At 39.0% G+C, this 21,943-nt stretch overlaps 1 protein-coding gene across 2 annotated transcripts in view; it reads right to left on the bottom strand.

The window, feature by feature from the left end:
* Nucleotides 1-816: 816 nt before the first annotated feature.
* LOC149319455 (phosphate-regulating neutral endopeptidase PHEX-like) overlaps nt 817-21,943 on the bottom strand; it is a 150,789-nt gene continuing 129,662 nt past the window's right edge. For both annotated transcript variants that reach the window (XM_089511749.1, XM_089511750.1), the window contains 7 exons: nt 17,648-17,702; nt 11,436-11,503; nt 9,596-9,726; nt 9,344-9,409; nt 9,114-9,218; nt 8,465-8,541; nt 817-3,367 (listed from right to left, as the gene is read on the bottom strand). In XM_089511749.1, coding sequence (XP_089367875.1) covers nt 3,265-3,367; nt 8,465-8,541; nt 9,114-9,218; nt 9,344-9,409; nt 9,596-9,726; nt 11,436-11,503; nt 17,648-17,702 — 605 coding nt within the window. In that variant the 3' untranslated portion in view covers nt 817-3,264. The remainder of the gene's footprint in view (nt 3,368-8,464; nt 8,542-9,113; nt 9,219-9,343; nt 9,410-9,595; nt 9,727-11,435; nt 11,504-17,647; nt 17,703-21,943) is intronic.

Raw genomic sequence — 21,943 nt, 5'->3', positions numbered from 1 at the left:
TGGTGGCTTCCCATCCACAAGGAAGCCACTATGATGACACAAATGCAGCCCAGCATCCAGACATCGCTGCGCCACACTTACGTCATGGGCATGCGACAGTGCACTATTGGTGCATCCATGGTGTCCGGACTGCACTGTAAAAAGAACCTGCTTTTAGCGGGTTCTTTTTACTGCGGAGGGACACTACACAGTTTGGCTGCTGCGGCGTCCCTCAGCAGCAAAAACATGCGGCTCCAGCCCACCCTTTTGTGGTCTGTTGAGCCCCTGGGGCACTCAGGGATGAAACATCCAGCCCCCTCCAGCCGACAAGCTGTGGTGTAACAAGGAGTTGTAAGAGCCTGGCTGCCTGATTTTTAAGGGTAATTCTAGGGACCTTTGTAGTCATGGCAATGGTGCCGCAATTATAGATGTGAATACAAAACAAGTTAAAAGGTCATAAACCTAGCTTATAACATTGTAACAGTCTAAAAGGATACCAGCCCAAGTTCTTAAAGTATAGAGTATCTGTGTCATTTATATGTCTTACTTTTCTTTCTGTTTCCCCATGACCCAGAAACAATGAAAAAGAAATCTGAAACAGCCTTGCAAAAAATATTTATTTAAAGTATATTCTATATCTTTTTTTCATGAGTGAATGAAAAGAATATAGCATAAAGGCATCATATACTATATAAAAATATATCCCTTTGAAAATTACCAAAGAATAAATAAAGCAAAAATCTCAAAATATGCATCATGGATGAACATGAATGAAGCCGAGAGAATAATACTATGGCAAGGAATTTTCTAAAGCTTTTATTATATATCATTGACAAAATTTCAGTACTTCAACAGCATTAATGTTCATCTCAAAAATAAATGTACAAAATGTGTACAACAATAATTCTAAACACATTTTATTTTATACTGAACTTATGCAACATATGCAATTAAAACAAATAGGCTGCAACAAATGCACTGAAAACAAATAGGGAAAGGGAAAATCCAACTAAGACTAACCCTTAACATTTGCTTTTAGCTGCATGAGCACTGCTGTTTCCACAGTGCATCAGCAATAGTTTAGGTATGTGCTAAGGCTTGTGTCTACAATATTGTCCATTCAGATGCCTCCATTACATATCAAGCAAATAATATCCAGCACTTCAGCAATCTGTCACTTATACTGTATGCAAGCATAATCTATGGCTTAAATCCAACTGCAAATCCCAACTAGAATAATAAAATCATAGTTGGAAGAGACCACAAGGGCCATTCAGTCTAACCCCTTGCCATGCAGAAAGACACAATCAAAGTACTCCTGACAGATGGAGATCCAGCCTCTGTTTAAAAACTGCCAAAGGGTGAGACTCCATCACACCCCAAGGGAGCGTGTTCCACTGTTGAACAGCTCTTACTGTCAGGAAGTTTTTCCTAATGTTGAAGAACTAGAGTAAACCCACTGAATTAATAACTGAATAGTAAATCAAACATTTATTTAAACCCCACTGATTCAATGGACCTACTGTAACTGGGACTTGCAATTGGATTTAGGCCTAAATTTTAGTCCCACTGAAATGAAGTTAATTTCCCCTTGATTTTAATGGAAATACAATTAACTTAGTACAGTCAGCCGTATGTTTCCAGGGATTCCTTGTCCACAGATTCAACCAGCCATGGCTTGAACATATTGAAAAAAATATATAAATTCCAAAAAGCAACCTTGATTTTCCTATTTTTTTATATAAAGGACACACTTTTACAATGCCACTGCATTTAATGGGATTTGAGCACCCACAGATTTTGGTATAAACAGGAGGTCATGGAACCAAACCTCAGTGGATACCAAGAGCCCACTGTATAGTTCTTACCCAGTATCAGGACAGACCATTTGTACCTGTATAGATATTTATTTAATGTATATTCCATCCTTCTCCCAATTGGGACCCAAGGAGGCTCACATTTATCCAGATATATCCAAACCAGTGTAGAAGCAATTAGAGCTGCTAAAATTATGTAAAAGAGTGTATAAACTATTGTTATGGATCAAGTGTTTGCCTCTTCACACACAAGGGAGGTTTTCTTTCCTGAATCAGAATTAAATGTTTCACATGGTTTTTAAAAAAATTATGAGTATCATAACCAGAATCAACAAATGATAGTGAAACCCCCTGGACATGTGTATATGAGAAAAATCAGTGCGTTCGGACAGAGATTTAGCATTCTGTTTTCACTGTAGCAGTTTCCACTGTTGGAAGTCAAGTCACTTTTGCTTTGGTCTCAGCTCACCTAACATATAGGGTACATACAACTAAGGTTAAAGACCTAGCATTAGTGCCAAACTAAATGAAAAGACAGTAAAATTAAGAAAGCAAAGACAAAAATATGCCTCCTTCACTTTTTAGTTGCAACTGTTGCCTCTGCAGAGGTATTAGAAGAATGTGGAAATTGTGTCCATACAAATGCACATATGTGTGCATTGATTCATACAAGAGAGAGGAAATGTATGCAGCCACTGATATCTCTCCCACCACTAAACAATTCACTAGCAGCCAGAGTGAAATTTTGATCTGGAAGGGAATGGTTTAAGTAGGCTCATCTTCACCTACTGTTCCTCTAGTCCAGTGGTTCTTTGGCCCTTCAGATGTTTAGGACTTCAACTGTCAGGACACCTGATCATTGTCCATGCTAGCTGGCACTTCTGGGAGTGGAAGTCCAAAGCATCTGGAGGATGAAGAGTTGGGAACCACTATTCCAGTCAAACTTCCAAAGCTGCTTTAGATTAGGATGGCAAGAGAAAGGAAAGACACAAACATTTAGTGTGAGACCTGTTACTGAAGGTGTTTCTATGTTACAACATGTTCTTATTAACCAGTTTCAAAACAGCTTCATAGCCACCAGATAAAGATTGTTTCTTTATCCGAGTCTTCTGAAAAATACAAAATGAATACGGCAGGCCTCACTTCTGAATAAGCATAGATAGAGATCAGCTTGCTAAATCAAAGATACTGTATGAATTTGTTAGGAAAATTACATCTCCATATATTTTTTTCTGTTGAGGCGTATTCTTTTCTGTGGCCTGTATTTCAAATAATTTATTTATCTTGAACAAGCAGTCAAAGAAGAGCAGGCCTGTGTGGGTCATCCACCCAGATTGCACCATAGAAAAGGTGAATCTGATCCATAGCTGGCTGCTACTGTTCTGAAGCAGCGGTACTTCATTAAATGTTAAAATTTAAAATATTAAAAATGAGAGAGTGATTTCAGTGAAAGATTCCAGACGAACTGCTACCAAAGCCGACAGGACTCTCCACCACGGTTCATTGTAGTATTCTCTGGACAACTGAAAGCTTTCCGGAACTCCTCAAAATTACTCATGGCACCAATAACTCTGGAAGGAGATGGGTAGAGGGAGAGAGAGAAATAATATTATTTTAATAAAAAGATAATAAAGTGTCACATATTTTTCTCAATGTCTGGATTTCTAGAGATTTTTAGTATTTTTTCTCTTTTCACTTTTGAAAATACACTGCATCTGAGCAGTAATAGAATAAAGGCTAATGTACACTGCTGTTGCTATTCCATACTTGAAACTAGGGATGGAAATAATATTTTATAGCCTTCAAAAATGTTTGAAAGTGGGCTTTTCATCTCAGACAGACAAGAATTTTCTCATTTCAGGATTTTGTGCAAAAAATGCAGGTGGTTTTTGTACAGAAAATTGTATTTTGTGTGCGGAACATAGCATTTTCTGTATAGGAAACAGCACAGAAAGTAGTATTTCTGCTCATGAAACTTGTTTTTTTGTGAAGTGTCCTGTGCAGAAAATTGTACCTTGAAATGTTATTTTCCACATAGGAAATGCTGCCTTCTGCATGAAAATTGCCATCTTTTACACAGAATAAATTCTGAAGTTTAAATGAAAACTATTTTCAACAACTTTTTCACAGTAAAGATAAAAATTGTAAAATTACTTATTCTTGTCTTCCTACTTGATACAGAATCAAAGTCTTCCTTGCTATACTGCTTCAGAATTGCCATCCCATCAGTCGTAGCAAATATTAGGCAGATAGTTGCATGGAGAGACTAGACTGTATAGATTGTTTCACTCATGCACCCAGAGACTAGACTATGTTGACAGGCACATTCTATGCAAAATTGCAGGTTATCCTATCCCTTTCTAAACTTTTAAAAAAATTGGAATAGATTATGAGTAGTGGTATTTGATACTTTTACCAAAATCATTAGACTCCAGGAGCAAGCATCTGCTTTCCATATGTTTTTGGAGCTGACCTTTGAGATCTGTTATCCATACTTATGGGCAGAGTAGTTTCTGCAATTGTGAATGTGAGTGTGGAACTCTATGATTCTATGATTCCAATCTAATCATTATAGATCCCAGCCCATGTCTGAACGTCTTGTGTATGCATGTGTGTTGTGTGTCTTCAAGTCATTTCTGACTTATGGTGAGCCTAAGGTGAATCTTTCATGGGGTTTTCGTGGCAAGATTTGTTCATAGGAGGTTTGCCATTGCCTTCCCTTCAGGCTGAGAGCATGTGACTTGCCCAATATCACCCAGTGGGTTTCATGGCCAAGCGGAAATTGAACCCTGGTCTCCAGAGTCGTAGTCTAACACTCAAACCATTATGTCATGCTGGTTCCTTAGCAAGTGTTAATCAATATCAGTAAATGTCATGCAGGTATATGCCAGTAGGGGCTTCATTAACTTTGAGTTGTGCTAGTCTGATTTACAAATTGTAAGCCACTCTGATAGCCTTGGCTGAAGAGCGGGGTATAAATAAATAAATAAACAAACAAACAAATAAATTATTATTATTATTATTATTATTATTCTCTCATATGAAAAATAAGGGACAGTAAAATGTCACACAAGGTTGACACACATGATTGACAATCAGGAAGTAGCTATTAACAAGTCTGTAGTAGTATATCAAATAAAATTGATTTGAGTTAACACCCAGCCATGTATTTCTCTGTAAAATTAACATTCAACATTCCACATTCATAAATTATATGGTGCACATGTTCCCGTCTTTATGAAGGCTCTACAGGATTTGAAGCATCTCATTCAGTCTAGATAAAAGGAAGAGCTTTCCACACTTCAAATAAGGTACATCATTTATAAGAGACATCTGACAACCTTAGGCAGTGCCCATACCCAGTGCTGGCAAGCATACTATAGCAGCACCTATTGCTATGCATAGGCACTGGCTGAAATACAATTATCTTGATTTCATGCTTTTAAAACAAAGGCAATAGAATGTCTAAAGAATGTGAACAATCTTCTCTTTCCCCTTCTCTGCCAATACAAGGGACACTAGTTTATTTCTGCCCAAACTGGTTGACTCTGTGAGAGCTATAGCACTGCTGCACCAAACTGATGAGGGAGAAAGGGATGTAGAGAGGTGAGGGAGAGGATGGCAAGTGAAAATATCATCAGAGGTGATGCAAGACTGAGGCACCTTCTCAAAATAAGCCTCCCACCTCTCAACCTGTATGCTGCCACACAGATGGATTCTCAGTATGCAATAAAAATAATTTAAAATGCAAAAATCTTGGCTTCTTGAACAATATTGCCTCAGGTGCTTTGCTTCAGATTGCTTCATGGTATGGCCACCTCTGTCTGTATTTAACTTCAAATACCTCTATCCATTCTGTATTCAGAGAGGAAGTTTATGAATATGCAATGATTTGTGTATGGTTCAAAACAACAACACATTAAGAGGGAGGAAGCAGCTGTAACTTCCATATCATCCAGAACACCTTGGTTATGTAATCCAGATAAGACACAGCTACTGTGTCCTCCTCCCTGTAGCATTCATTATTATATACACTTTTTGTTCCCTTTCATTCATCTCCTTCCTAAAGTAAACAACACTAATCTTGCCAATCACCTTTGGTACCACTCTTTATGCATAATACTTAATTATGCTTGTTACCCCTTGTCTGAACTGCCTTAAGATCAGCAATCTCATTTTAGAGATGAGGTGATCAAGACTGCAAACAATATTCTTGATGAGGGCACACCATTAATTGGTATAATGGCAGTATAATACTCCCTGTATTATTTTTCATCCCAGCTTTTTATGCATTCTGGTATCCCACCTTGTTCATGATCTGCACCAGCATATTAAATAGAGATCTCAGTGGCAATATCTTTTCCCTGAGTTGGCATTTTCACCATATTACCTCTGGAAGCATCATTTCTCTGTGTGTCATTTTAATTTACACTGTATTTGGGGTGCAGGGAGTGGAGGGAGTTTTAAAGTGCTACCTATTTAACTTTTTCGGTCTGGTACCTTTTATGGTTTTCAGCATCTTGCATGAGTTCCCCATTTTAAATAATAATAATAACCTTGCACCATAATTGAATTGTGCTGCCTCACTGCCAAACTCTTCCTTTGGAAGAATAACATATTAAATGAAATTGCATTTCCTAATCCCCAAAGGCTCTGTATCCCCATTTTAACTTATTCCGCCCTGTATCTTTCTATTTTGTCTTCATTCCGCAGTATGTGGACAAATGGCAAGTTCATCCCTCATCCCAAAGGGGAAAGAGAGTTCTTCTCACATCTCTACTGGATGAAATGATACAGTCCTGTGGTACAATTACACTTCTAAGATTACAGTTCACAGGGCTGGCCCTACTTTTAGCCAGAGGAAAGACAGTAGCAGATGCAGGGTGATGGAATCCCGCACCCCACGCCCATCCCAAATCTTCCTAGACATTGGCAGAAACATCAGCCTGTTGTGGTCCTGAGCTGGCTAGCTGACTCACTCAGTCTCCATCATTCAACAATTACAAAGAGCAAGAGGGAAAGCCTCTTGAGCAGGTGTGCAGGCAAAAATAGCAAGTAGTTTGCCATACATCCAGTAGACACTACAAATGTGCATGTGATGATTTGCTCATATAGTACACCAACACATACGTTGCTTCATTGTAGCATTTGTTTGAGTGAGCGGTCAGCAGGCATCAGACTAAGCAGTGAATACATAGAGTTTTGTAGGACATAACTGTGTGTTTCACAAGGACTGTCCTTTATCCCCTTCAGATAGCATGCAGCCATCAGTTACAATGGAAGATACTATTTCATTGCCAATATGTTATGTTTAAGTAAGACCAAGCTGTTAATCAAGCTGGCAAAGCAATCAGTGAGCATCCCCACCCCAATATCGCAGATAAAACTAGGGCCCTATTCATACTATGAAAAAACCTGGTTTGGAAACTGGGTTATTTCCCTGTAGTTCAAGCTTGCACCAATTCTACTCGGTGCAGTTTGTGGGGGAGCAACCAAAAAGCCCATCTAAACTGGTGCATTTGGCACCGGATCCCTTAGCTGTTCTTTTTTTTTAGAACCGCAATGATCAGCATCTCCAACAGTGTGAGTAAGCTATCAGATCGATTCAGATCGTGCAGCCACCATTCAGGAAGTAGAGGTGCCTCCATTTTGATCTGAAATGATGATGAATGGTAACTTCATACTCAATTTAAATGCCATGGAGAGATTCATTGTCTTAAAACTTAGTGGGAACAGTGAATCAATTTTGAATTGATTCACAGATGCAAATCTCTCTGTGAAAAAATCTAAGTGTGACTGGCCTCGAGGTACACATGTATAAACACACACTCACACAACAGAATTTCCAAATTCCAGTTATGTTTTCTTATTATACTTATAAAGTTCAAGCAATTCTCAAGAAATAAAAGAATAAAATTGGATATAAAAGTACAAAATCAAACCAAATACATAGTAGGATAAAAACTTTTTTAATGAAGAAAGAACTAAACTAGTAAAAAAATTTGCAGAGCAGATTCTAACATGATTTCTAAACATGCAAATAGTAGAAGGAGCAAACCAGCACACAAGATAACATGTGCTCCTCTTTCCCTACACATTTTGTACCCTCAAATATTCAGGAGGGATGACAATGTAACAGATTGTGCCCACCTCCTGCTCACTCTGCAGCCCCCTTTGTGCCCCCTACTGGGGAAATGTCTGTTCTTGGGGATTGGAAAAACCAGGGGAATGAAATAGAAAATGGCATGGAAAGAGAGAAATAGAGAAGTACAGATGGCCCTCCTTATCCACAAAGTCTTTATCTGTGGATTCGATCATCCACAGCTTTAAAGTATTAAAAATATATACATTCCAAAAAGCAAACCTAGATTTTACCGTTTTAGAAAAGGAGCACCATTTTACTATGCCATTGTATTTAATGGGACTTGAGCAGCCACGGATTTTGTTATCCACAGGGGATCCTGGAGCCAAACCCCAGCGGATATCAAGGGCCCACTGTATACAGAAATAAAGTAGAAGGACCAAAGAGCTGAAAACTGCCTCTCTGTTATGAGAAGAGAGGAACAACTTAAGAGTTAAGCCATTACATGTATATCTACTGTTAAGTTCCTAAAAGTACTTTATTACTACAACTTGGTGAAGAACTTAAAAAAAACAACTTAAAGTACCTAAACTGAGGAGGGCTGTGAGCTCCAGTGTAGATTTGCTCTCTTGCTGCTTCTGGTCTGAAGGAGTTACATCTTACCTAAAACAAAGGGAATCAATGGATGAACCTATGTCTGCAGTCTGAAATGCAGTGCAAAGATCAGAAGGAAAGGAAGGACATGGGCAAGGAAAGCATATTTTATTTCAGCGGCAATCTTCTCTGTAAACCAGACATGTTCAAGTAGTGATAAGAACATTTTAGTTAGACTCTCTGTTACATTGCTTTCTGTTCAGAATAGTGGCCAGAAAATAATGAGTTAACTGTATGACACCAAATGTTACACTACTTTCTATTGAGAATCCACCCCCCACCCCCACCCCACACACACACACACCAGTGAGCTGGCCTGGGAAAGACCTTGTAGATCCCCTCTTTCTCCCACAGTTTGATTAGTTTTCAAGTTCTTCCCAACGTCTGGGCATTTGATCTATGTTTATGCAGGACAAAGAGAAAGTGGAAATCTCCAGCAGAAAGCAAAAGAGAGGAAAACTAACCCACCTCCAAGGGTGTAGAAAAGCTCTACATTTCTTTTTGCAATCAAGCAGAATTATCTATTCATCATGAAGTGAACAGCTAAATATGCACATCCTTTTTGAAAGGCTGCTACTCACATGAGCGTAACTCAGAAAGAACAGCTGATTGTGGGTGAAGTCAATGCCTGGTAATAGGTCCTCTTCCTCTCCTTGTCTCTTTTCTTTGATCCACTTCCTATAGGCCTGATGAGAGGTAAATGACAATGGGAACATTTAATTTCATCATCTCTTGTTACCACAACATTGTATTTCAATTTCTCTGCGGATGGGGTTGAGGATGTGAGCTTAGAAGCAAAATTGTTGCATACCCTAAAAGCTTCCCGCAAACCTCCATTATCTGCAATGTTTTCTGCCAAAGTTCTTTTTCCTTTTATCTGGTGAAATGAAAGAATGGGAACAATTAAGGTCATTTTTGTGTTTTACACCAAATGTTTCACTGGCTATATGTATATGTTTTCTCTCTCTCTCTCTCTCTCTCTCACACACACACACACACACACACACACACCTGTCATGAGAGATGGGGCAGAGAGAATTTCAGCCATTATTCCTTAACTTACATTCAAGCCTGCTTTCTTCCAATAATAGTTGTTGTACTGGTTGATCATGCATTTTGTCTTCTCTTTAAATTTCTCTTCAGACTCCAAAGACCACCAGGGATCCAAATTTCCATTTTTGTCATATTTACGCCCTACATTTTTGTTTTCAAGAGAACAAATTTAAATTTACATGTAGTAGTTATTAAGAAGCCCCTTCAGTCCATTTTGGGGAAGAAAGTGGTTTACAAATCTAAATAATAAATACACAAATACACAAGGACTGATAAAAACAGACACCGTTCTTAAAACAGCTCATATATACATTTCCTTATTTTGAATCAATGTCTTACATGAAATAAAACCTATATATTTCTTGCTCTTCAGGTTTCAAGTGGGCTAGTATAAATCTGTATGAGCTATTTTAATATAAAAGATAGCTAAACCACACTCCACATATGCCAAGTATTACTGTGACAGAAGCAATGATGGGCACTTCTCCCAGCCAACTTGATTTGGAAATGCCTAGGGTTTGTTTCCCTCACATTGCCAGAAACATCTGAGAAAAAGTTCAGGTATTTTCATACGTGGGTGAGTCTATAATTCTGGCCATGCTAGTTTGGTAATTCATTGTGGTTCCAAATGATCCCTGAATACTTCTGGCCATGATGGCTCAGTGATTCTAGAAGTTGTAGTCCAAAAAAGTAACTTTTCCGGGCTTGGATACAGTTCATAAGCACAGGGCAGTACTCTTTCCTGGCATACTCTTCCAAAGTCCAGCAGCAACAGAGGAGGTAGGGGAGACTAGTGCATGGAAGACTAGGAAACAAAGCAAAAGATGAGCATAGGCAGGAATTGATGGGCAGAATAAAAAATAAGACAAAAGAGAGACAGACAAAAACACAAAATTTAGTCAGGAGTTGCAGGGTCAGGGAGAAAGAGTATGAAAAAGAGCCATAATTAACCAATGATTAACCAATGAAACAGAACAAATTCCAGCACATTCCACATTCCAAATCAGGGCTGAAGAAAATGTGGTCGTCCAGATGTTATAGAGGAATGACTTACATCAGCCCTAACCAGAAATGAGGGGAACTGTAATTCAGCAACATCTGGAAGACTACAGAATTCCCCAGCCTTGCTCCAAATATGCCACTGATTGTATAGCCCAGGGGTAGGCAACCTGCGGCCCGCGGGCCGGATGCGGCCCGGCGAGGCCTTGGGACCGGCCCCAGTCCAGTCCTGCCGCCGATTGCCACTGGGGCCTTTGGGGGGCAATTGTCTATAGAAGCCTCAGAAACATGCATTTATATTAACATTTTTTAAAAAACCAGCAAATTTTTTCACGTGTCCTCCATTTTTTTTAAAAAAAAGTGTCTTCCATTTGAATTTTTTGTCCTACATTTGTCCTGGTTTATTTATATATTTAATTTTTAAAAAAATTATTTAATTATTTATTTTTTGGCTTCGGCCCCCCAGTTGTCTGAGGGACAGCAACCCGGCCCCCGGCTCAAAAAGATTGCCTACCCCTGGTATAGCCCACCATCAATTGTGTTGCTGTGAACCCAGCAGTAATGGAAATAATTTGGAAATAAATGCAGATTAAGAAGCTGTTAACTTATAAGAGAAAGGGCTCTCACTAGTTATGAACACTATTGTAAATAAGTTCCCAACAACCAGGGATCATTCTTCTTAAAGCAGGGTTGAAAGAATAGTACTAGAGCATAATGTTTACCATAATCCTATGTATAACTTCTCAGAACTAAGACCCGGTCAGTTTGGGCTTCTTCCAAGTAAATGTGTACAAGATTGCAACTGTAGTCTTTTTATAATAAAAGAATGAAACAGTGATACAAATACTCACCATTATTATCAAATCCATGGGTAAACTCATGCCCAACAATTACTCCAATAGCACCATAGCTTAAAGACCTGCAAAATAAAGGCATTCTCTCTTTTAATATGTAAACAACCCCCTGGAACAGACAGAGGAATAGAAGGTGAAATCACATTAAATCTAAATATCAAAATCTATATTGTGGCAGTGAAAAAAGGAAAAAGTGAGCAAGAGAAAATGTTTAAAGAAGCCATTGGGGGGAAAAACACAGCTATCCCTAAAAGCTTGATTGTTAACCAAAGATCTAAGAAATGAACCATAGTTCATTGTGCCATTTATTTTATTACTAGGAAATGGAAGTGAGGCTGATATATTCATAAAAGATGCCTACTAGAAGACTGAAAGGTAGCTTCACTGTCACATCAAATACTGTTCTCTAGGTGTATGAAACTCATAAATGTCTGGAACAAATGCCTAGAGTACCAAACATGGTGTGTGCTTTTAATTAACAGTTTCAATGGAGGTGTTTATATTAATGGACAAATCGCAGTTGAGTGTTACATTCATATCAACAGTTTTCATGGCTGCTCACAATTAACCTCTTGTCACCAATTAACCCCCTCCATAGTATGAGAGGAAGATAAACCTCACATTTGTCACAGGATGGCAAAGAAATCATTTCCCTTAACAACTGTACCTTTCAAACATTAAAAAAAAATTAAAGAAGATGAGAGCTAATTGAATTCTCAAAAATACTCTGTACCATTTATTTTCATCTTGGAAGCAGAAAAATGGATGGTGCCTTAATTCTAGGCTGAGCAAAGTTACAAACAAAATAATACATTATTTATAGTCAAGTCTTCCAGACTGGGACATATGAACAATCACTACCTATTTCTAGGGCACTGACAAGAACTAGGCAGTGTACATATAGGACTAAAAAAGATAGAATACCTGCCTTCAGGCTTACAATTTGAATATAGATAAGGGATGAAGAATTGAGAAGGAAGGAAGAGTAGCAAAATAAGTTTTAAAAAGAGACATGTAAATTCAGATGTGAAGTGTTGAGCTTTTAAATGCACCAATGGGGTGAGCCCAGGAGGTGCTGGAGTTAAAGAATTGCAGTTGAAGTCTTTACTTTCCACCTTCCTTGTATATTGGGGATATTGGGGAATCGTGTGTGAGAAAGGTTGCAACTTTTCTGCCTTAAGACCAGTGATAACCCATAAACAGGATGACTTCATAACATTCTTCTAATGTGTAATGATACAGAAGATTTTCATACCATGCTGAATCGTTGGGAAAACATACCTGAAACATCACTCAAACGTTTCTCTAACGTGGAGGAAGCGCCAGAATCTGAACGCCAGGCACACTTCCTTAATCATCAGTGAAACATTGCTTCCTCTAGCATCCCTGATTCATTAGAAGGGGAATGGATTTCCTATGAACGCAAACTTTGCGTTCATAGGAAATCTGCTCCCCAGGAACAATTCAGGGACGCTAAGGAGGGAGTGATGTTTCACTGACAATTAAGGAAATGTGCCTGCCGTTCAGACACATTAGAGCAATGTTTGAGCAACGTTTCAGGGATATTTTCCCAGTGATTCAGCCCGGTATGAAAATCTTCACAGTCTCAAAACAGCAAAACAACAGCTCAGACATGTTGTACACAGAGACTAACTCTTCATCATCAGCTCTAGGTGGATTTACAAGGGCTGCATCCACTTTGCAGAAATAATGCAGTTTGATAACATTTTAACTGCCAAGTCTCAATGCAATGGAATTCTAGGGTTTGTGGTTTGTTGAGGAACCAGAGATATATGACAGAGGAGGCTAAGAGTCTCACAACATCCACTCATAAAGGTGAGGGAGGTGCTATTACAATCCAAGGCTGTCTCTTAAAGGCAAAGATCAAAGACTCTGAGCACTGGGACTGTCATGACTATTGTTTTAACAATAATGCCATGCCTTGTAACTGTCTCAGTTTGGTAAGGGTGATCCCACTTAATCCTCTGCCATCCCATATTCTCTTTCTCTTGCCTCCTCCCACTTTCTTCTTTCAACCTTGGCTTACTTCAATTGCTGCAAAATTTCAAAATGCAAAAGTAGTTTGTTCTCACCTAACTCAGCAAGAGGAAGAAAAAAAGGAGTCTTCCTCCTCTCAGGTTCATTAACACCCCCCCTCCGACTTTCCTAAACTCAGTATATAAACATCAGGGTTTCCCTGCTGAAAATAATAATTTTGTGTGTTCTTCCTCGTTACTAACTTTTCTCTCTTGTTGCCTGTCCACAACCTCATATATTTCCAATTTCTTTCTCGCAAATGTCATGTAACAGGACTAGATTCTTCTAATTCTGTGGTTTCCTACTTGCATTGGTTCCTGTGGGGCACATAAAATGTTTCGCTCACAGATTTCCAGTAAAAATCAAACCTCAGTGAGACTCAATCAAACCTCAATGAGACTTTTATTCCTCAAATGTATAGCTTTTCAGTAGCTTCTTCTTAGTAAGTCTTCTTGAGTCGAGCATTTAGGTATCCAAAGAAAAGGGGAAGGCAAAGGTATCAAGAGGATGCAAATACCACAAATATAAGACTTTATCTCACTCTCAGCAATGCTAGAAATTTGAGGATTAAAGGAAAATATCATTTGTGGGGACATAATTCTTATTGGAGGGCCAGTGTCCTCATTCTGCCCCCCATAGCTACATCCCCAAGGAGGCTTAAACAATTGCATCATGTAGTGACTTTTATCACCTGAAGGCCCTCTGTAAAAACTGCTTCAGACTTGATGAAGGTCCAAGCCACAGGCTGACATTCAATTGTATCTTTCACACAATTTAATGGTCTGTAACATGCTAATTGCTTTCTGAGTCATGTCTTAGACCTGCCAAATGATTTAATTTCTACCCTAGCCTTTTATTTTGTTATTTCTTTGACAAAAGACAGTTTGTGTGTCATAAAATGCTTCCTGTTTTTTTTTTCTCTTCTCGCTGTGAAAATTTCATTATAGCCATGAGGTTAAAATTATACATTTCAACAATGGAGACATTCCCATTCTGTGACAAGTTTATTATTTTATATTGTACTGAAAAGTGGTGTAGCATCAGTTATAGAATAAAATCTTAAAAGTAAGCCTATTCAACTTTTTAATCCTATGAAGCTTTGTGTCTAGAATACAAAACAAAGCTAATCGTTTGTCCTTTGCCCTCACTTAAGCCATATTATAACAACTGGATGAATAATCATGATTTGGGTTGTGTAAATACACTGCTCATTTGTGGTTCTGGCAGTAAAGCTTCTGGAAATAGCAATAGCAAGTACATTTCTATACCGCTTATCAGTGCACTTAAGCACTCCCTAAGCAGTTTACAATGTGTAAATCAATTGCCCCCCAAAAGCTGCGTATTCACTTTAACGACCTCGGAAGGGCTGAGTTGACCCTGAACCCCTGGCAGGTACTGAACTAACAAGCTTGTGGTTTGTAGTGAGTGGCTGCAGTACAGGTGTTTAACCACTGTGCCACTAGGTGCAGTGAAATATTCACAAGCATTTCAGATTCACAGGAAACAGAAGACATTAGAATGTCTCAAACTCTCCAGCTGTCGAGCTGCACTCAACTCAGAAGAGAAGAGAGGAGAGGAGAGGAGAGGAGGGGGTCTTGCTCTTTCCAGTAGGCTCAAGCAAAAGCAAATTACTGCAGCCTTTCCTAGCTTGTGCTTCCATATTCATAATGTTTGCCATAATTCCAATCTTCAACTGTGAAATGTTGGACAGTATAATGTCTACATCCCTTTCCTAGTAGGGAAATCATAGTTGCCAGTTGGGTTGCAATTAAGGTCACAAAATAAAGTGGTCTCAGTCCAGGGATAGAAGCTTTGTGAGGCAAACTGAGAACTGAAAAGAGAACCTGAGAGCTAAGGAAGGTAAGTAACAGAATGGCCAACAGAGTATTGAGGAGGGAGGGACATAAAATAAGCCTTGAGTATGAAACAGAAACACAAACAAAGGTAATGTAAAGGAAACTTGAAAAACAGGAATAGGAAAATGAGGTAAGAAGAGTTTAATAAGAAAGTGGGAACATTTGAATTTCATGCAGTGGACTGTTTCAGACCATCAGGTGTGTGTGTGTAACACCCCCATGCTTCCTAGTGGAGAAACAACATGTTTTCTGCTTTAAAAAAAAGGCATAGCACATGGTTTCCAGACCATTCACCATTTTAGTTGCCCTCCTCTGGACACGCTCCCTCACTTATTGGCCACCGCCTTCCAAACAGTTACAGATGGAATATTATTATTGTTTGTGACCTGAAACTGTCATTTCTTTTTGTAGAAATACAGAACAGAGGTCTTCATGCTAAACTATATACAATAATGGGTCTAAACACCTGTTGTAAAGGGGGGGGGGGGGGGGAGTGTCCCAAAAATAATTGTGAAAACATAGTTCTGGCTAAAAGGTATAAATTAAAAATGAATCCCTCCCTCCCTCCCTCCCTCCCTCCCTCCCCGATAAAACAATGATGGCACCTCTGTGGCAGGACTAGGAAAAAGAAATAATGGCTGACTACTATGTCTCACCAGCCTTCATTGTCCAAACTCTGGCGCGTTCCAGACGGGCTCTATGGGGCGCCGTCGTTATGCGCGAAGGGCGGCGCTTCCTGACGCGCCTTGCCCCTCGCGTGTAATGACTATGTCAAAATGGCGGCACCGCATACAGATGGGCGCTGCCATTTTGACGTCGTGGACGCACAGCATCCGGACGTCGCGCACCGGAAGTGACACCGCAAGTGTGCGCCTCGCGCCTTGCAGCGCCTCTTCTGGAGCGCAGGAAGAAGCCCCATTTTGGCACTTCTTTGTTGCTGCGCCCGGGAACCGCACGATTTGGCTGCTGCGGTTCCTGGACGCAGCAACCGGCCGCAGCGCGAGACCACCTGTTTTGGGCAGTCTGTAACGCGCCTCTGTCAAAATATTCACATCTTCACATCAGCTGAAACTGATTCCCATTTCTTTTAAACTCACGAATTACCTGTCAGCTTTTCACACAGTAAAAATTGGCAAGGACATTTTTAATACCTCTCTCTAATGAACATACACATGGGAATTGTTTCTGCCGTACATACTAAAGATGTGGAGCTCTTTCTCTGCATTTATTTGCTTGTTTGTCTAGTCAACTGCAGCTTTGTGGAAATTCCACTCTCTTCCCTTTAGCTACCATTACTGTTGGAGAGCAGGTTTTCTGAATTCTTAATTTGGGTCTGCTTTGGGTCTCATTCTAATTAATACCATGTTAATGACAGAAATGGATTACTACTGCTACTAATATCACTAGTATTATTGTTGGTATAAACTGGTGATCATTTTTAGAATTGCTGCATTTCACAAGTCACCACCTCTTCATATTAGTCTCTATTTTCAGTCTAAAATAAAAAGTAAAAATACCAACACTGCATTGCTGCTTGCTGTGAGCCATGAATTAATTTCTGACTTATGGTGACCCTAAGGCAAACCTATCAAAGGATTTTCTTGGCATTTATTCAAAACTTCAAAATTTATTCAAAGGGGGTTTGCCCTTACCTTTCTCTGAAGCTAAGAGAGTGTGACTTGCCCAAGATCAACCAGTAGTTTACATGGTTGAGCAGAGATCTGAACTCTGGGCTCCCAATATCCTAGTCCAGTGATGGCAAATCTTTTCAAGACTGAGTGTCCAAATTCAGTGGTGTCCCCACACTGGGTGTCACCTGGTGCCGGGGGATGGGATTTTCCAGAATCACAGGACTTCCTGGGGGGGAGGGCAGACCTCTGGGGATGGGACTTCTGGTGGCAGAATTTCTGGGGGAGGGGGGGACCCAAGGTACACTCTCTCAGCCTCAGGCTAGCAATAGCAAACCTCACTCTGATGAAACCTGCCAAGAAAACCTCATGATAGTTTCACCTTAGGGACACCAGGAACAATTTGAAGACACATATACACACTCTCGCTCCTCTCACTGGTGGCCTCGCCCACAGAGGGGGCTCTACATGCTGCCTCTGGCACACAAGTCATGAGTTCACCATGGCTGTGACCTAGTCCAACACTAAGACCACTACATTAGATTGGGATTCTAATCCTGCATTAACTACAGACATTTCTCTGTTTTCTAGTTGGAGGTATTCCTACACTGTCCTACTATATTAAATATTTTCATATAGGGCTCCTCTGTTTTTTACCCATGCTGCATAACTGTAAGACCATTTTTACCTAGGATATTCTGTTCCCCAAAAGAATGGTTTCTGGAGTTCTCCAGCTGGGAATCCTATAATTTAAAAAAAAGAAAAGAAAAAATAATAGTCAGTTCAATCCTACTGTATAATAAAATAGACCTTTGTTACTTTCTTTACTCAAGGTCAGTAGAGTTAATCAAATGGTTAACATAATGTATATGAATCAGCAATACATTATGCCCTTGCAAATGAACCAGACATTAAGGCCAGACTAGCACATTTTAAAACACATTTAATACAAGCTTTAGCTGTTGTTGTTGTTTTTTTGCTTGCTTGCTTTTTGTAAAATGGGTAGCATTTTTTTTTAAAATAGAAGATCTAAAGTGAGAAGTGTATTAAGTCATAAACTGAGAGCACCATAGACTTATGAGCTGTTGAATAATTCCTGTATGAGGATGACACTATTAACCAAAGCTGGCTCTCTAGCTAACTATAAAAACCCGTATCACCAAAAGAGTAATCCAAGGGATGCACGGGTTTCTTATACAACCCACATTTTAGAAAGAAATTTCACCATATTCTTGGATGACTACTGTATAGCAATAGCAAGTAATAATAATAATGATTAATAATTTGTTTTATTTATATACCGCTATTCCAAAGATCATAGCGGTGAACAGCAAGTAAGCTAATTAGCAAGTAAGCTAATTTGCCCCCAACAGTCTGGGTACTCATTTTAGCGACCTCGGAAGGATGCAAGCCTGAGTCGAGCTTGGGCCCTTTTGCTGGTCTTGAACTCGCAACCTTGTGGTTTCGAGTGAATGGCTGCAGTACAGGCATTTACCCACTGCGCCACCAGGGCAGATAAGTACATTTCTATACCACTTATCAGTGCATTTAAGCACTTCCTAAGCAGTTTACAATGTGTAAGCTAATTGCTCCCAACAATCTGGTACTCATCTTAGCGACTTCAGAAGAATGCAAGGCTTACTGAACCTTGGAGTTCCTGGGATCGAACTCACAACCTTGTGGCTGTGAATGGCTGCTGTATTGGCACTGCGCCACCAGGACTTTCCTATCCATGAATTCTTTATCCATAGATTCAAGCATCCACAGCTTGAAAATATTCCAAAAATATATAATTTCCAAAAAGCAAGCCTTGATTTTGTCATTTTATATAAGGAACATTATTTTACTATGCCATTGTATTTATTGGGACTTGAGCATCCATGGATTTTGGTATCCACAGGTGCTACAAAAGGAAACCTGAAACTCCAAAGTATCCCCATAAAAAATGAAATAAAATGTCCACTCTATAAAGTATGAGCTACAGCTTGTGACTAAATGTTATTGCTGCAGTTGTCATATCTTTCCCCACATTTGCTTTTCAAAATGCCCAGCTGGGTTGCTGCAAACTTTCACCAGCAAGAAATTAATTTATTAAAGCTTGTGGAGATATTTCTAAGAAATCATGAAACATCCTCCTGGTGGGAGAGCAAGCTTTCTTCGTGTTCCTTACAGCATCATTTCAAGGAATACACTAAATGTAACTCTTGTCAAGTGAAGCAACAAGCTGTATGCTCCTTTGGCCTCCCCATCTGCTATCTGTCGGCTGTCGTTCCCCTGCTGCCATTGCCACCTGTTTTAGCACTGATGTAGGAGACAGAAAAAATATATAAAATGTAGATATGTATTTTTTCTGGGAATTGCAGTCCCTCAAAGAAGCTTATTTCTAATGCTATGAAAACAAATTAATTCTACCAGTGTGGTGATCAAGACATTTTTTGATGTGCATTTTTTCATCAACAGTTGTGCCTCTGAAAGAGCACATATGTCCTATTAAAGATCTTGACTTCATGGCACTAAGCCATTTCCAAATAAATATTCTCTACTCTTTAGACAGTAGAACAGCCAAATATATTACGATCTTGTGTTTTCTGTGACAGGTCCAGCTCTTTCAAATATTTCAGAGAGATTCATCTCATTATCAGTTAATACAGTAAGCATTACAATTCGATGACTTCATCACATAAATGATTTCTAATAATATTACAATATTTGGGACAGAATGAGATGTTGTTTAAAAGTCCAGTGTCCTTTTCAGTCCATTAAAAATAGCATCACCAACATCCAAAAAAAAACTGTACTCCAACTTTTTAAATAGAGGAGCTCAAATGTGATGGGAAGCTTGTGTGCACACATAGTAGTACCAATAGACATAAGAAAAATAGTATTTGTAGCAGTGTCAGCAGCAATGATGAATTCATAAGTGTCTAAAACAACAAGGGTTGGTGGGTTTTTTGTTTGTTTTGTACCTTCAAGACTAGCAAATTTATTATGATATTAGCTTCTGGGGAACTATACATCAATTTATCAGATTCAGTAAAGGTTATTCAGAGCTCACAAATATATGGTGGCCCCCCCAAAAAAAAACACCAAATAAGTTAAGCAGTAACCCCTTCTCCCCCAAATCCCATGGGACCAAATTGTGGAGAAGAATGAACTTACATTGTCTGTGCTTTTGTAATTAATTACTGACTACTCATAATAAAATTGTGGTCTTAGCTCCCATTTTTTTTCCTCCAAGGAGAATTGTGAGATAACAATCCTTTCAATCCTTCTCTAATAGTGAGGAAAGGAACCATCCAGGCTAAATCTGAGGAACACTTCTAAGAATTGCCAACAAAAGCTGTGGTTCTGTGAGGAGGACACTGTGAGGAGGACACTAGCCTTGGGCTCTCTTCACTCTTACAAATCAGCTTAATGGCTGTTAAGATCTGTCAGAATATCTCTTTAGGCCAAAGCCTGAAGCCTCGAGCTGTTTTACTGCACTCTTTCCACTCTCTGGAAAGCTAAAAGAGCCATTATAAAACTCCCATTACCTACTAAGTAGGCAAAAGCCAGATCAGTCAGAACAAGCTTGTAAATACAAACCATACCAGCAAGAGTGATTTCTACATTGCAGAGTGTGGGCGCTCTGCTGACCATTTTTTCTCATTACAAATTCCTTCCTTCTCCCCCTCCTTTTTCCTTTTCTTATTAGTGACTATTTTTCACTATCCATCATTTTACACAGGCTGCATCTGCACTGCAGAAATAATCCAGTCTGACACTGTTTTAATTGCAATGGCTCAGTGCTATAGAATTCAGGGGTTTGTAGCTTTTTTGACACATTTAGCCTTCTCTTCAGAGAGCCATGGTGCCACAACAAACTACAAACTCCAGCATTCCTTAGTACTGAGCCACAGAAGTTACTGGTGTCAACCTGGTTTATTTCTACAGTGTGGATGCAGCAACAGAGCCATCAGCCACCTGTAAAAAGAATGTGACCAGTGTCTCTGCATGCTCCACTAAGTACAGTACTAGTTACACAGATTGATTGATTGATTGATTGACTGACTGACTGACTTTGTATCCCATCTTTCTCCCAAAATGGGATTATTTATATTGTGAAGAAGTTTTTTTAAGCAAAATCTTATAGCAGAATGTACCTTAACGCTTCCTTAGGTTTTTTAATATGTATATGCAAACGTATATTTTTGCATACTGGCCAACTACAACCTAGTTTTCAAATCCAGAGATTCATTTCTATTAATAAGGCTTCAAATGTCATTTAACTATTGAGGGATGCCAAAGTAATTTTGACTTAACTGTAATTAGCTGAATGTTCTAAAGAAGGTCACATTTAAGATTGATTAGTTCATTGATTACTTAGCTAATCAAACTCATTACATTTTAATTTTGCTTAAATGTCTACCAGTGAAATAACATGTCCTGTCTCTTGTGAAAATAATCCATCAAATATAATCAACAATAGCCCATTTGCAGGGGTGGGGGGTGAATTAATTAATTATAACTTTAACAAGTAACAATTGGGCTTTTTAAAAAAAATACAGATGAAGGGCATATGTTTAATAAATCTCTCTGACAAAATTTCAGCAGTACTCTTGCAAATTTATAAGTTTTTTGTTTTTAATGGAATGTTGGGAAAATGAATTCGAATTAAACAAGCATGCCTTCCAGACCACTCAAACAGTTGTCATGTTTTAGACATTTATTTCTGCACTTGGCAAATTATATTGATATGTTTGCCCAGTGATTACTCCAAGCAGCTGTCTGTTCTACCTATTTCCCCCCTTTTCAATTTGCATTCCTTCCCAACCCTACAGGGTTCTCCTGCTTCTACAGCTCCCTCCCAATTCCCCAAAGTAAAAAAAAAAAAAAAAAAAAAAAAAAAAAAATTAAGGGATTGCTTAGTATCCAGGATGACCAGATGTCCTAACTGCAAAGGAAGATAAGGCACCACAAAATGCTGGACCTTCTAGAAAAATGG

This window comes from Sceloporus occidentalis, unplaced genomic scaffold, assembly GCF_023333645.1.
Source record: "Sceloporus occidentalis isolate IW3139 unplaced genomic scaffold, rSceOcc1.0.p SCAF_2, whole genome shotgun sequence".
In the NCBI taxonomy this organism is placed as follows: Eukaryota; Metazoa; Chordata; class Lepidosauria; order Squamata; family Phrynosomatidae; genus Sceloporus; species Sceloporus occidentalis.
This window is presented reverse-complemented; position numbering and strand designations above follow the sequence as displayed.